General features: G+C 37.7%; 1 protein-coding gene across 3 annotated transcripts in view; it reads right to left on the bottom strand.

Moving 5' to 3' along the window:
- The window catches only part of GRM8 (glutamate metabotropic receptor 8), a 360,424-nt gene that overhangs the window by 65,128 nt on the left and 279,404 nt on the right, over positions 1-15,892 (bottom strand). For all 3 annotated transcript variants that reach the window (XM_054826915.1, XM_054826905.1, XM_054826898.1), the window contains exon 8: positions 7,943-8,079. In XM_054826915.1, the coding sequence (XP_054682890.1) occupies positions 7,943-8,079 (137 nt within the window). The remainder of the gene's footprint in view (positions 1-7,942; positions 8,080-15,892) is intronic.

The following is a 15,892-nucleotide window of genomic DNA, read 5'->3' as shown; positions in this document are numbered from 1 at the left end:
AGCTACCATCCACTCAAGAATCCTGTGACAAATTCACAGCCAAGCGTGCAACTGCAACCCCATGCTTCATTTGAGAAACCTGACTTTCACTCACCATGACAAGGTGGGAAAAAAAAATCCCTATTCATCCTAACTCTCAAGCATTGGCAATCTGGCATCATTCTAATGAAGAACAAATGGTTGTCCAAGTTTAGGATATTTTATTAGCAGCTCTCTTTTTTCTATTTTGTTTTTTTCTCTAGAGAATCAGCCAAGATGTCTGGTTCAATGAGAAGAAAAAAAGACTATTAGGACCAACAAAGTAAAAACCTTCAGAGGCAAGAAAAGTTGTCATTCTTCTCGAGTTCTTTGAAGTTCAGTGGTTCTTGAATCCAAGTGCTGTTCTGATTTTCAGTCATGTCTGAAATAGCATCTGTTCTACTACAGGCATATCTAAAAATCATTTCATGCTTTTTCAGCATCTGTATTCAACTTATTTCCATCCTACCTCAATGTAATTTTTTAATGAAAAATACAATCTGCAACCTTTCAAAATCATAAAGTCCCAATTTTTTTCCATGTTTTGTGTATTTTGTTGTCTTGTCTACAGTCTGCATCCACTGTGGCCTACTGTTAACTGATCTCTTCAGTCTAGTATTTGTCCTTTGTGACTACAATTTTCATATTGACCTCAGACTCTGACAGTAAAGAAGAATAAATCCTGAGTGATACTTATTGACCAGTTGTACTGGTTTTGGCTGAGGTAGAGTTAATTTTCTTCATAGTAGATAGTACGGGGCTGTGTTTTGGATTTGTGCTGAAAACAGTGCTGATAACCCAGGGATGGTTTCGTTACTGCTGAGCAGTGCTTACACAGAGCCAAGGCCTTTTCTGCTCCTCACACCACCCCACCAGCGAGGAGGCTGGGGGTGCACAAGGAGTTGGGAGGGGACACAGCCGGGACAGCTGACCCCAACTGACCCAAGGGATATTCCATACCATATGACATCATGCTCAGCATATAAAGCTGGGGGAAGAAGAAGGAAGGGGGAGGATGTTTGCAGTGATGGTGTTTGTCTTCCCAAGTAACCATTATGTATAATGGAGCCCTGCTTTCCTGGAGATGGCTGAACATCTGCCTGGCAGTGGGAAGTGGTGAATGAATTCCCTGTTTTGCTTTGCTTGTGCATCCAGCTTTTTCTTTCCCTATTAAACTGTCTTTATGTCAGCCCACGAGTTTTCTCACTTTTACTCTTCCAGTTCTCTCCCCTGTCTCACCATAGAGGGGAGTGAGCAAGCAGCTGTGGGTTACCAGCTGGGGTTAAACCAGAGACCAGTGGTTAAGATCAGGACTAGCTTTGTAAAACCTAAGTAGTCTTCTAAAAACCTGTATTGGGTCTGGCTGAGCTGGAGTTAATTTTCCCCATAGCAGCCCCCACAGTGCTGTGCTGCGCATTGGTAGCCAGCAAGGTGGTGGTAACACACCAGGCTTTGGGCTACTGCTGAGCAGCGCTGGCACAGCACCAGGGCTGTCTCTCCAACATTCCCCCCCTCACCAGTACGCTGGGGGTGGGCAAGATCTTGGGTGGGGACACAGCCAGGACAGCTGACCCGAACTGACCAAAGGGATATTCCATACCATATGACGTCTGCTCAGAAATAAGAGCTAAGAGAAAGAAAAAGGAAGGGGGGGCATTCGTTATTTACAATGTTTGTCTTCTGGAGAACTGCTACGTGCACTGAAGCCCTGCTTCCCTGGAAGTGGCCTGACATTGCCTGATGATGGGAAGTAGAGAATAAATCTTTTGGTTTTCCTTTGCTTCTGTGTGTGACCTTTTCTTTTGCTTTATTAAACTCCCTTTATCTTGACCCACAAGGTTTTTTTCCATCTTATTTTCTCCCCTCCCTGTCCTGCTGAGGAGGGGAGCGATAGAGCAGCTTGGTGGACACCTGTGGTCCAGCCAAGGTCAGCCCACCACAAAATAGTCTTTTTCTACTTTCAGCCCTGTGTAGAATAAAGGAAGACAGCAGTACAATTTTGAGAAGAATAGAGGAACCTAAAACATTTTTGCTTGTCTCATTGAGTTTTATTTTTATCCCAGCATCAACACTTTTCAGGCAGATAACATGGATGGAGTCTACGATTGAACCATACTGCCCTATTACATATGGGCAGAAGAATACCCTGCAGACAGTATGATTGTCATATTTTGTTTATAGATATAATCATATACTGCACTAAGTGCTCCTGTTGTGTATTTCACTATAGTGTGGTTTTTTGTTAAACACAGGGCTTAGGTTCAGCAATTTGAAAACATCTATCAATTATATAACAGCTACCATGGGAAAAATGTCTCTCTGGCATCTTTAATGAAATACAGTGGCCCACAGCAAAGCTTCAAACTTATTTGCTGCAGTTCGAGAAAATATCAGAAGCTTCTTGAATCATTTTCTTTTACCATGTCACAAGAAAGGGAACTAATGCATTTTCAATCTGTTCCTTCCAAAAAGAATTGACTAATGTCAGTGTTGATAGTTTGCTTCAGGATTAGATACATAATTTACAAGAGTCCTAGAAAAGACTGAATCAAATACGGATTCAAATCTTCTCATGATACGGCTGCCTGAAGGGAAGCTCATTGTCAATGTGGGGTTCCCAATTTTTACTAGTTCACCAAACACTGTGCTTAAGGCTGATGATGATTATGGCTGTCTCTCTGATAGTTCATCACATCAGTGTAATTTTAATTTATGATTTTCTTAGTCATCACGACCATTACAGAAAAATGGATGCCCTTGAGTCATTTATATCCTCAGTGCATACACACCATAAATCTGAATGCTTATGCATCCTATTATTTCTAAGAGAAAGTTAAAAATCTGTTATTGTAAAATTTCTCTTGCCTTTCTGCAGAACTCTTGTGCTCTGGTGAAAAAAAAAAAAAAAACAAACAAAAAAAAACCCCAAACAAAAAAACCCCAAAACCAAAACCAAACAAAGAAACAAAACAAAAAAAACCACACACAAGTGAATTCTGTCTTAAAAAATCCACTTGAAATGTAGTGTTTGATATGCTTTGGTTTTTTCTTAAGGAATATCACATAAATGGATATCCACTCAAGCTTTTTAACTGCATCATTCAAATATCTGATTGTGAAAACACCAATAATTATGTCTACTTGAAGTCCCATCAATCAAAATTACCAACTTGGAAGAGTATGGATTTGGATCTACATATTTTTTTTCAGATTAGGACCTTTAGACACAACTTGGGTAGACCAAAACAATGTATAAGCTTGAAATGAAATTTGAGGATGCTTTAAAGTATATTAAAAAGGATTTTTTTAAAAAAAGTCAACATATTAAATTTTAAAATTCTTAAACATTTCCACTTTTCTTTTTCCAGCTGTCATTTAGGTTCCACAATAGAACATTTTTAAAGAGGGGGGGAAAGTCCCTCAGAAATGAACCAGAACAAACTGAATGGGTTCCTAAGGAAAGGAAACTGAGAAACTTGTTATTAAATCTTTGGAACTAGAACTATTTCCACTTGCTCCCACCAACAAAAGCCATCAGTCAACATCTCAATCTAGCCCTTATTACAACACATATAACACAGAACAGAGTTTCTAAGAGGGAATTCATTATTAATCGTAAAAGGAAGTTGATTTCAAATCATAAGTGCCAGAAAAAGCAAGCTTGTTTTTAACAACTTTCCTCCTACAGAGATTACATGGTTGAGAGATCAAATTTGCTAAACCCACACATTTATAGGGAACTTTTACGTGTGACCTGGTATGCAAAATACTGTTGCAATATGAATAAAACATAACTTCTGCAGAAACAACTGCCTCTTCCTGGACTTTTATTCATTATGAAAACCAGAATATCTTTTGGAAGAAAGGATTTTAACTATCAGAGTTTCCTGAAAAATAAGTTATCTTCTTCTGTTGATAAAGAAAAGAAAATGAGGAAAGCAAACCACAGAAAACCCTGACAGTAAATGTATAGTAAATGATCAGAAGTTCTAAGGCAATTATACTTTCCTTCAAAGTGATACTAAAACTTTTTAGGGTCTGGTTATTTCCAGTACCTTAAGATCATTTAAAGTCAGGCAACCTTAGAGCATAAAAGGACTTAAAAGGGGTGTAAATTTACATTGCCAGAGTCATGTAAAGTGATAATTGTATAAAAGGCAATCAGGTTCTTTGAGATTATAGTTCAATGTTTCTAAATGTCTGCTTTCAGAGTTGTCTTGCATCTGTGAAAGACTGAGATACCTTATTCAAACTCAAGAATCACACAAAAGTTTAAACTTTGAAGATTATGTTTCTTTTTTAGCTTCTATACTGTATCTCTCAGCATTGTCATGCATACGTTTGTTTTGTAAGAATTGCAAGAATAGTACTGATCAGTAATCATGAAGTTCCTATATCTGGAAGCTATAGCTGCTTCAGAGGGAATAAGAAAGGTCAGTTGCCTAAAGGAGAGCATTGATGTTACTGAGGACTACAGGGAGAAACCAGCATCACAGCTAGAAGGGTCTCTGGAGCTGGTGAAGCCTGCTGACAAAGAGCCTCTCAGTGAGCATGATACAGACTCTTTATCCAGCCAGAGTCAGCACTTTCTGCCTAAAGGAAAAGCCGGCACTGCAACAGGAAAAAAACAGCTCTGAAGCTTGACCACAAGGACCCCGCAGAACCAGTGAAAACTTTGAGGAATCGGAGACACCAGCAGAGGAATCCTCAGTCCTGAGGATCAAGGTCAGGGACAGGACCAAGGCAGGCCACCAGGTGAGGAGCCATAGCCCACACAACGGAGACTCACAACAAAACCCAAAGGAAAAAATATCAAAGAGTATCCTAAGGAAAAGGAAAACAAAAAGGGAAAAAAAAAAAATATCAGAAAGAAGAAAGGAAACCCTTTGATTCAGTTATTTAGATGCAAGATGTGTTCTAGTCTTAGTTACAGTAATTGTTCCAAAAGTTGAATTGTGCTGCAAACCCAGTACTTTCATGATTTATTCTTTCAGGCATAGAAAATAAATAAATTAATAAAAGCTATACATCTTCTGAAGCACAGTACCAGCTGTATAGAGGAACACAATCTTAAACACAGTCATAGCTACAACATGTTACCACACAATTTGAAGCAGAAATATCTGTAAAAACAGGAGTAGAAGTATCTATAAAGGATATCTAGCTGGCAGAGATCCATTTAAAATCATAGTTACATGTATCTTCATTAGGAGGAAACTGCAGAGGAAAGAAGGATGCAGTGGGAAAAGTATTATATATAAAAAGTATCTCCTTTATAGAACAGCAGGGTAAAAAGTGCTCTGTCGTCTTAATAGTGCTTGACCTTCAATAAATATAGATGTTTCACTGAAACCAATGAAAACATCCACCGCATTCCTCTGATCCATTGGCAATCAAAGGCACTACCCAATTTGCAATATGATGCCTTGGAGAATTTGCAATCATTCACAAAGATTACTTGGGTTTAGTACATTTTGTCTAGTGAGAGGAGGCAACAGCTTTGCCACAGCAGATCGTCATGTGGCATAACGACCATTGAACCATGCTAAGTAAGTTTAATGAATCTATAAACAGATGGAAACGAACTGTAGAACCCCTATTAAGACTTCCTTCTTCATTGTTGCTATCCAATATCTGCAGACACCAATGGAGACCAGCATCTCAAGCCCTGACAAACTTTAAGAAATAAAACCCAATCTTCCCTTTAGAAATACTCCAGGCTTTATCTAAAGTTGAGTAAGTCAAGAACCAGGAGTACACCTCCTTGCCGAATCAATTCAGGTGCACCGTGCACGGGGGGATGGAGCCCCGCTTGCCTGCTCGGACCCTGGGCTGTGTGAGCAGGGGCTGTGCAGCAGAGCAGGGGTGGGAGGACGGGAACGGGGCCACGGCATGAGGCTGGGAGCAGAACCACCAACTGTGGAGCTGTGTGCCGGCCTGTTTGCATCTCCACGACAGAGCTTGCCCGCGAATTTGGACAACCAGGTGTGTCCCGTATATGGAGGTGAAAAAAAGAGGTGAAAAAAGAGACAAAGAACATCCTAACACATCCATTCTTAATATGAGTTAACAAGGGGTGTCATTAGATAAATCCTTTCCTGTTAGCTTTGTGGTCAATGTGGTTAGCATGGTGTGGTTTCAGTAGTCTGAGTAGCAGCCAACCTAACCATATTTCAGAGAACTCCCTGGAGTACACATACATCAGGGAGAAATAATGGGACTGAAAGGCTACAGGCTTGATGAAAAATTTAGCAGTTGGCTGGGGGGGCAGGGGCGGGGGTGTTAGAAAAAGGCATATTGAATTGAAGCAAATTCTAAGGTAGCTTTTAGCTTCTACTATGTAAGTGCTATGTTAGTACTAACATTTGTGCAAAATGTGTGTATCAGTTTTTCAGCTCACTTAATAAATACTAACTTTTCAGAAAACTGTAGCAATTATGAAGATCTGGAATGTATGCCATAATAGTTATGATAAGGGTCTAACTCTAGTGTGTTCCAGAAATTACAATTTAGTATTAATCTTTAAACTTGTTTAACCACTTTTTTTTTTTTTTTTCCCTTTCATGCCTTTCAACAGGCAGATATCAGGTTTGTGGAGGGAGGTAACACTGCCACACAATCTGCTACACACAGTTTCTGTTGGTGGGCTTTTTTCTAGTGGGTTTTTTATTTTTTTTCTAGTCGGGTAGAGAATTAAATAAATTACTCCTTGCCAAGTAGTTATATATATAAAACAGTAGATATGGTAAAGTGGTTTAACAGCTGTGGCTGAAAATGGGGAGCTATCATATGTGTTACTGTGGGTTGCACTCAGATAATTATTGCGAAGTAGTCTCAATGGGAGAATAATTTGTAAATATTTACTATACTGTCTTTGTTACTCTTCTTCAGGAACCTCTCACATGGAAAACCAGAGAAGTTTGAAACCTGCTTTTTGTAGTTTGATTAAAGTTACCCTTTGGTGAATCTGGTCATCAAATCACACTGTTACCCTTCTCATCAGCCATTAGCAAAAAAAAACACTTGATATTTCACATTTACAGAGCTACCCAAATGGCTAACATATCTCAAGTAAACCCTGTAAATATTGCATAGCTAACAAGGAAACAGTTTAACTTCATTTTGCTTTTCTCATGACTGTAACTCTCCTCACATGAAGCCATATTTTGCAGAAAGAAGTGCCTTGGACCCAACAACTACTCAAGTTACAGCTGTGGCTTGATGCTTAGCTGTCATACAAATATTGCATATTCTATCTCTCAATCTTATTGGGATGGCAATTTTCAAAAACATAGTTCCATGCACAGTTGGGGCTTAACTACCACAAAACTTGCAGAACATATTAAGGCAGCAATTAGAAACACCTCCTACGGATGGGCAAGTTGTTGTGTCTTTTGTTTCTTCTGCTATTAAGTAATAAGGGACTACACTAATCATAGTTAACTCCAAATTCTCCCTTTATATTCAAGAAATATTTTTATTGCAGTAGTTCATCATCCCAGTGTTTCAACTACATCAGCCAAACTTCTCTTTTACTAAATACATTTCCATCCCCTTATGTTATTTGAAATACCTGGGCAATATATATGTACCCATCATTTTGTCTGACACACTCTTTTGAAGGATGAGTTACTATTTCCCTGCCTAACTTCATAATCAGTCTGAGGAACATCAGATACATAATGATCCTAAAATATCATTTAAAGGAGCAGGTAAATATACAAACCAACCTACTTTAAAATATATAGAATTTGGGTCAGATTATTGTGCTATCTTTTACCGCCTTTTCAAGAAGAGAATAGAAAAGCTTTCTTTTGCCAGCTGACAGAGAAGAACTCATCAACATTTTTGAAGTGTTTTGAAATAATTTAATAGTCAAATGAGTATTCTCTAATGTTAGCATCATAATCAAACCAGTACTTACATTTAGATGAAGTTGGTTAGTCCACTGACCAATTACTTTGTATTCTGTACTCTTGTTGGTGATTTGATACTGAAAAATATCATAGCGTCCAGGAGCATCTCCATTTTCATTGAAGATAACAGGTGTTCCAGCACTCCCTGAAAAAAATTAAAAAGCAATTAGGATAAATACCTTTAAAGCAATTTTCCAGAAAATATATTTTGGAGGAAAAATACTAATTAGAGATTGAGCAGGTTCTTCGTAATGCAAGGCTAGTATGGTAATAAACCCAAAAACCTCACAAAGAGAAAATGTGTGTTATTATCATCGTCACAAAATCTACCCTATCTATGAGTTAACTAAAGCAATTTAAAAAGATAATCTTTTGTCATCTTTTTGGTTGGTTGGTTGGGGTTTTTTGGGTATGTATATTACAGAACATTAGGAAATTCTGTGATAAAAAGTGGAGAAACTCCCTTTGACTGGCAGAAGGACACAATTTCACTTTAGGATGTGACTACAGCGCAGTAGGCACAAAATATCAGAATTGTAATGAACTTCATAAAGAATTTTCCTGTTAAGTATGAAAACAAAAATTAATATCATCAACTTAGGAGCCAATGCTCACAAAAGACCTTGAGATGCAAGTGTCTAAATCTGGTCACAGTTAATGTGATCAGTTTCTAGCACTGACCACCTGTGTAAAAGTGTTTTATCAAAAGAAATTAAGGATCGCAGCTGTGCTTGTTGCTCTCTCGTCTATACATGACACTGTCTGACAGAAAGGGCCATTTCTGAAGCTGTCAAAAGTTATAAATCGACACTCTGTTCTTACTTCGATCAACAAAATGTTCAAAGATTGAAAACTACACGTCTACCCTGGCAACTAGTCCAGCCAAATTAGAACATATTTTGATGAATTCCCTCAAGGTCACATGAAGGATCTGCACTCCTACAGAGACTTTTCTAAACTACACAAAGAATGTCCTTTTCACCCATTCCCCAAATTCAGATGTATATGTGAACCATGCTTATAGTCAAGGTCTATTGACGACAAATTCAAGTATGTTAAAGTTCTATTTCAGTGACTGGAGAATGAAATCTATTTTTACTGGGGGAAAAAACCAAACCACCACAAACCCCACCCCCCAATGTTTTCACATTTCTCCATATGAACAACCAAGAAAAGGAGAATATGCGGTTCATAGTAAATTCCTACAGTATTACTTGTTAATGTAGCGCCTAGAGGCACTAAGTCCACTGTGAGTGCTTTCCAGAGAATGCCAAAAAAAGCTTGAAATTCTGGGTACATATCAAGCAGAAGATAGCCATTAGAAGTGGGGACATCAATCTATATACCCCAGAATTTCAGCATAAATACTTTTTCTTGTATGTCTGTCTGTCTCCCGTAAAGTAATTTGTTCTCGTTTCGTATAGCAGCTTTCATACAAAACTGAAATCCAATGAAATAAACAGTACTTTGAGAGCCACAAGTGACACATTAGCTACTGTGCCAGTTTCACAGTTCTGCCAGCAAAACTCTGGCTGCAAAAACTAGATGTAAGCAACCATGGAAGAGGAGTATCAAAAAATTGTGTGTCATAAATACTTAAGACCTCATGAAGATACAAGAGACTCAACATAAAATTTTTGAAAGCTCTTCGTGCTTTGCTCCCAATTCCTTTGACAGAATGGAGGGCAAGAAAAATGCCAGTTTACAATCTTCCAAGCAATGAAATTATTCTTCACTGCTCAAATAGCAGGTTGATCCAATAAATTTCTTCCACCCAATAAACACATACTCAATTGTTGTTGGTATGGAGGTATGTAGGTAACCTTCAAAATATTACTCTCAAGTAATGATGGAATTCATCTTTCCACTCAGCAGCATTTAAAGAGCTCATGGAAAGAATAGCTATATTTTACCAACAGATACGAAATGTCCTTTGTATCCCCTAAGACCAATGGGAACTTCAGACACTCTTATGCCCAGCAATACCAGTGTGAGCTTATAATCTATTGCTGGTTTTAGAAATGCCATGTACAAAGAGACAGACTATAGTACAGGCCAGAAACATCTTTCTCTTTGATGCAGTCATGTTCTCAGCTAGAGCATAACAGCGTCTCATGCTGTGCACCTCATTCGACAGGGATGCAGCATCCTGCTGAATTCAGCTGCCACTCCGAATCCAACAAGGTCTTTCTCACATAGCAGAAGTTAAAACAACCTTTGCCAAGTTAATAAAGTTAAGCTTGTTAAAACCAGGAATAAGCCACAGAAGATTCAGACCCCCAAACCCTGGGAAGAATGTACTGTCTCTCTGTTGAATCACATATTTTTAGAAAGTACAATAACAGTCACAGTGCCTGCTGTAAAGTAAATTTGATAATGTGCTAGCAATGCTGCCATAACTAGTAGATACTGTGAGCAAGCAGTACGAGACCATTATTTTCACCATTATTTTCACCTATATCTTATGATTTATATATGTCTTTTAGTTCATTGTTGCTTTGTGGGATGAAACATTTAATGGACCTAAAACAAGGAGGCATGCATGGCTGGATTGTGCTAATAAACCATTAGCCACGTAACCAGGAAAGCAAAGCTTAAAGGCATTTGAAGAGAAACTGGGGATTTTAGCAAGGGTTCCCAAATTTATGAATGCAAGATGGTAGCAGAAGCCTTGAAAGTGTAAGGACAGATTGAAACTAGAGGCCTCAAGGATATAAACAAATCATCAACAGTTAATTAGTGTTCTTAAAAGAATGTTTATCTCATCTGAAGAAAAATACACCCTGATGATCTAGATTAACAGTTCGCCTGAGAATGGGTAGCCCACAAAATGAAAAGGTTTGCTAAGAAAATATACTTTGTTAGATAGTCCATCAAATTAAAGTGAATACTTCTGTGGAAAAACTGATTAACACTGTATAGAGATCAGATTATTAAACTGTGTGGAGAAACATTGTAGCTGACCATGAATAATAGCATAGGTGGAAACACATCTAGATTCGGTATATAACACTGTAACAAATACCACTGAATTGTGCAAATGCCTCTTTATTTGACAGCCAGATATGCAGAATTGAGCACTCCTGATATTCTGTACTGTGCTGCCATGTATGCTTATACCGTACCAGTACCCTTACAGGGAATTGCCTCTTAGTAAAAGTTTAAGACATTGAGTGTTTAATTGCTCCGCTTAATGGTCATTGAGGACTGGCTGCTAAATCTAAATGCAATACACTGTGGAGAGCAAGTGATATAGAATATACCACTGACCCGAGGTAGTGAGCCCAGGTTATATAAATTCCGGTTTAGACAAAATGATTTTGGGAAACTACACTAAATAGTTCTTCAATAGGATAGTTTTCTTGGAGAATGAACTTGGATATCCTCATCCAGGAACCATATTTATTGGGCACCATCATAGGAAAAATGATGCTTTTGCTTAGGAAAAATGTCCCTGTAATGCTAGTGTAGACCACCTCAGGGAATACAAACCAGCCCACATTTTTAACAATAATTTCACTAATTTCATAATCTTTTTCTTTTCATAATTTGTCAGCAATCATTTAACAGGGCAGTTAAAGAGCAGTGAAGGAACAATGTCATTGAGTCTTTATTATTTTCTGTGTGGTTATGTTGCCATGCATAATTTTAACCCGTGATTGACTCAGGTAATTATATTCAATCTGTCACCATCTTAACTAAGTTTTTAATATATTCTGGATGCCTAAAATAGAAGTACATGGTAGAATTTCAAGAATATATTAATAAGCTTGGCTAACCATGGAAAATCATATGTGAAGCTTCATCTTAATATTTTTTTTTTTAATATATAAACTAACTTGTACTTAAGTTAGTAACTTACAAGTTACTAGATTTCAAGATCTATTTCTGAAGTCTCTCTTTGCTGAGCAAGTCCAGAATACTTTTAGAAAGTCTTTTTTTTTTTTTTTATAACTGTAGATGGATAAGTGGAAGGAAATTTTCAAATTTCATAACGAAACATTGTTCAACAAGTTTACAGGCTTGTTTTGAAATCAAATTCTTTTGCAGTTAAGAAGGTAAATGAAAGAGGAAAATGCAGCTTATTAAATGTGCTTAGTCTGTAAAGGAAAGACCAACAGTTCAGTGTCATGGTTAGTGTAGACTGAAAGTGTTCATTTCCCTTTACAGGATCTACTGAAGAAAAAGGGGCAAAAGGAATGAGATACAGTGAGAAACATGTGGAAACAGAGCTCCAACTGTTCTACTCCGAAGACATCACAGCACAAAGCGATGACACTGTCCTGACAGGAGAGCTGTGGCCACATCCAATGACGTGGTTCAAAAGACAGACAAAGAAATACGGGGTTTTGCACCTGAACTGGTGTCATAAACACAGGCATTTGTCTGCTACTGGACATTCTTTTAACAGCCGTATATACTCTAAGTATGATGTCATCACCTAGAAACTTCAAAGTCTTAGCTGTATTGCATACCAAGTCCCTTAGATTTTTTGAAATACTGAATGGCTGATAAATAGATCCTGCTTCAAAATCACTCCAAAATCAAACTAAAAAAAAAAAATCTTCTATAAACCCTATAGAAGGATGCTTTGTAGAATAGTTCTGTTACCATTCAGTTGAAGACAATCCATATCCATGGCATAAAAGAATAAGTTACATTTTACTAAGCCTAAGGACACATTTTCTTATTGTAAATATAAAGTAATAATCTGGTACTGAAAGAAATTCTCCCTCCTCCTTCCCAGTTTACAGCCAGCAGCATTAAACAACTCTGGGTGTTAAACTAGCACATTAGCTAAACAGAAGCAATGTGTCTGTGACCTCAGCTGTTTATGAGCTTTTCGAAATGCAGCTTAAACTAGCTGGAAATATTATTTAGAGAAGAAAAAAAAGTAAAATGCATGAAGTTTTTAATTCAGAATCAAGGACGTAATGGATCCTTCTGAATTTTTAATGCCTTACCCTGATGTCAAGGAGGACTCTTTCTGATAAACAACCATTTTATGACAGGTCCTTTGTGCACTGAACTTGAAAATTCACATTCTTCTGAAGAAATCCTTAAACATGTACCTTGATATTCTCAAGATGCTGCTCAGCAACTACCTTATCCTGCATGTGCCTATTTTATCAAGTTATATTTCACATGAATCTAAAACATCTCTGCTCCCAGTGCAAGCTGCAATCTTAGTTCCCTACAAGGTTACGGAGTACACCTGCCCAGATGCCTTCCAGTGAAGTTGTTTTCCTTACATGTCAGGTAGTGGAAAAGAAGTAGAGTGACTGGAAAACCACAAGTTCATGTGTAGTAGTGGCCAACTGCATGTTAAAATGGTTAATCTATAATGGATCCTAAATTAAGAATAGTTATGAGCCCTTGAAGATTTCTAAAAAAAAAATAATAATTCTGTTAAATCAGCAGTCTTGGATTTTTCTTATATGAAAACCTTTAATAAAAATTTACTTATTATGAGGCACTACTATTTCAGTGCCTTGATAAAAGCGTAGAAAAGTGGTTGTGGTGATAAGTCTCACAACTGCCATTTACAGAATATTCCAACTCTAGAGGAGCTGATTCCATTACAAAGCTTGATACCAGATCTGGTATTTCACCAGATTGCAGTGATTTTTGATAATAATTTCATTTTTTTAAACTGAAATAAAAATTACTTAAGCTAAGTCTTCACCCTTTGAGCTGCTCCACAGAGGCTGTTTTATCTGTTATGAATCCTAAAGCATTCAGCATGGATTCAAGGGTATCTTTAGGTAAACTGTAGTCATTTATTGTACACTATAATACAGTTAACTGTTGCATATCAAAAACTTCAGCATGCACCATCTGTTAGGATTTGGCTTTACTGGAAGCCTCCTCAGATTTATAGGACCAACTTTTATTTTATTAATTTATACAATTAGTTTCAAATGCTAGAATTGAGTGTTCAGATTTTTTTTTTAATTAGCATTTCATTTCAATTAGCTGTTAAAACAAAAAAGTACTACAGAGATGTACATGAATTAAATTGTTCTCAATAAAGTAGAAAGAGGGAGAGTAACCATTTGAACTTTCAGTACTGAGAGTTCCCAGAGAAGAAGAATGCATCCGTGAAATTAAACAAGAAATTAGTCACTGATAAGTATTTCAATGAGACAAATGAAATAGAAGTTTGAAATGGAATCAATGGACAGAGTAAATACAAGCTGTTAAAACATTTGATACTTGGGGGGAAAAAAATACCAGAGAATTATAAACAACTAATCGTAACTAAGAAAAATGAATTTGTGAATGTTAGGCTGGCAGACAGAGTAGGAACACACACTGTATCAAACTATGCAAGGTTTGTGATAAACGAAGCCATTATTTGCTCAATCTCCATACAGCAGACATTTGCAAACAATGAGCAATGTGGTTACTAAAATAACAAATGATGATTGTCTTTCTTACACCTATTCAAAATCTGAACAGACTTCTCTTTATGCTTACCCTAAATGTCTCAGTTCAAGATTGGGACAATAAAACAGGATTGCATCCAGTTGCTGTAAACATAGGCACTTATTGACGTTTTAAATATCCTAAGATATTGGAGACATCCATACAGATATGCAGAATATGCATATGACAGAGAACCTGTGCCTTTTCGAGGCAGCAGCTGGAGGCCAGATGGATACCCTGGGGTATCTGAAATGGCGTCCGATGCCCATGTTCAGGCAATTTATCTTACTTACCACGGAGCAGATTCTGGCTGTTCATGTATGAATGCACAAAACAGAACTACAGGGAAACTGAGAGTGCTACAGGAAATGAATTATATATGGATTTAGGGCATATGTGATAAAAATTATAATGGTACCCACTACAAGGCTCACAGAGAAAGTAAAGAATTTGGTATTAAAATAAACTAATATAAATCAATTCCAGGTCAGGCAGTACAACTTTATATTATTGAAGCTGATGGACAAGAACTTTATCTGTGATTCTGCAGAGATGAGTATAATTTATTTGATGTCTTGGTCCTCAGCACAGTAGATGATTAGAAATGTGTACTTCTGCAACAGGAACAGCTCATTCCACCCCTGCATGAGAACATCAGTCAGGGCAGGTATCACGAGCACATGGTATTTAAAATAACAAATAACAAGTAGTAGTTTTTTCCTTCCAGAATGTATCAGAACTTCTTGCCACAGCAAGCACAGAGACACGCTGTCTCATAAAACGTAACCTAAAATGAGTAAAATTTGAAGATGAGACAGAGCTCTTGCAGCCAACGGTATAGGTATATTAAAAAACAATTTGCCACATCATTCATTAGTACATCTATCAGTAGCTATTAAAAGCAGTGATCTAGATGCAACTCTGATTCATACAGTCCTTCAGCTACTAAGTGCAAGAAGAATATACAGGAGAAAAATTTCTATGCTCCCTGCATTCTTTCCCCAAGCATCTGCTATTGGCCACTCTCAGCAAACGTACTACACTGGTGAAATTTTTGTTTATATCCTCTAACAAGTAATACTGACTCCAGAGTATAAAAGGACAGAACTCTAGCTCCTCTTCTTATAGCACCTTGATAGCTGATAAGTATACTTGTAATATAACTGCATCACAGATTAAACTTCATATTAGGCCAGATAAAGAATTAAAATTGCTAGACACCAGTGGTGACATAGTACTATGAAGGCAGTTTTGTATTTCCCAGCCAGGGCGGATCGTGTTCTTCTCTGGACAGCAAGGCTATGCCTCTACCTTCACCTCTCCTCCCAGAGGTGGGGCAATGCTATGTGAATGACTTTCCCTGCTCCAGGGCTAACTGGGAGGGGTAGGAGATTAGATGTTAGAAAGAAATTCTTTACTGTTAGAGTGGTGAGGCACTGGAACAGGTTGCCCAGAGAGTTTGCGGAGGCCCCATCCCTGGAAGTGTTCAAGGCCAGGTTGGATGGAGCTTTGGGCAATGTGGTCTGGTG

The sequence above is a fragment of the Grus americana genome, chromosome 1 (genome assembly GCF_028858705.1).
Source record: "Grus americana isolate bGruAme1 chromosome 1, bGruAme1.mat, whole genome shotgun sequence".
Lineage (NCBI taxonomy): Eukaryota > Metazoa > Chordata > Aves > Gruiformes > Gruidae > Grus > Grus americana.
The sequence above is the reverse complement of the archived record's forward strand: the minus strand, read 5'-3'. Positions and strand labels throughout refer to the sequence as shown.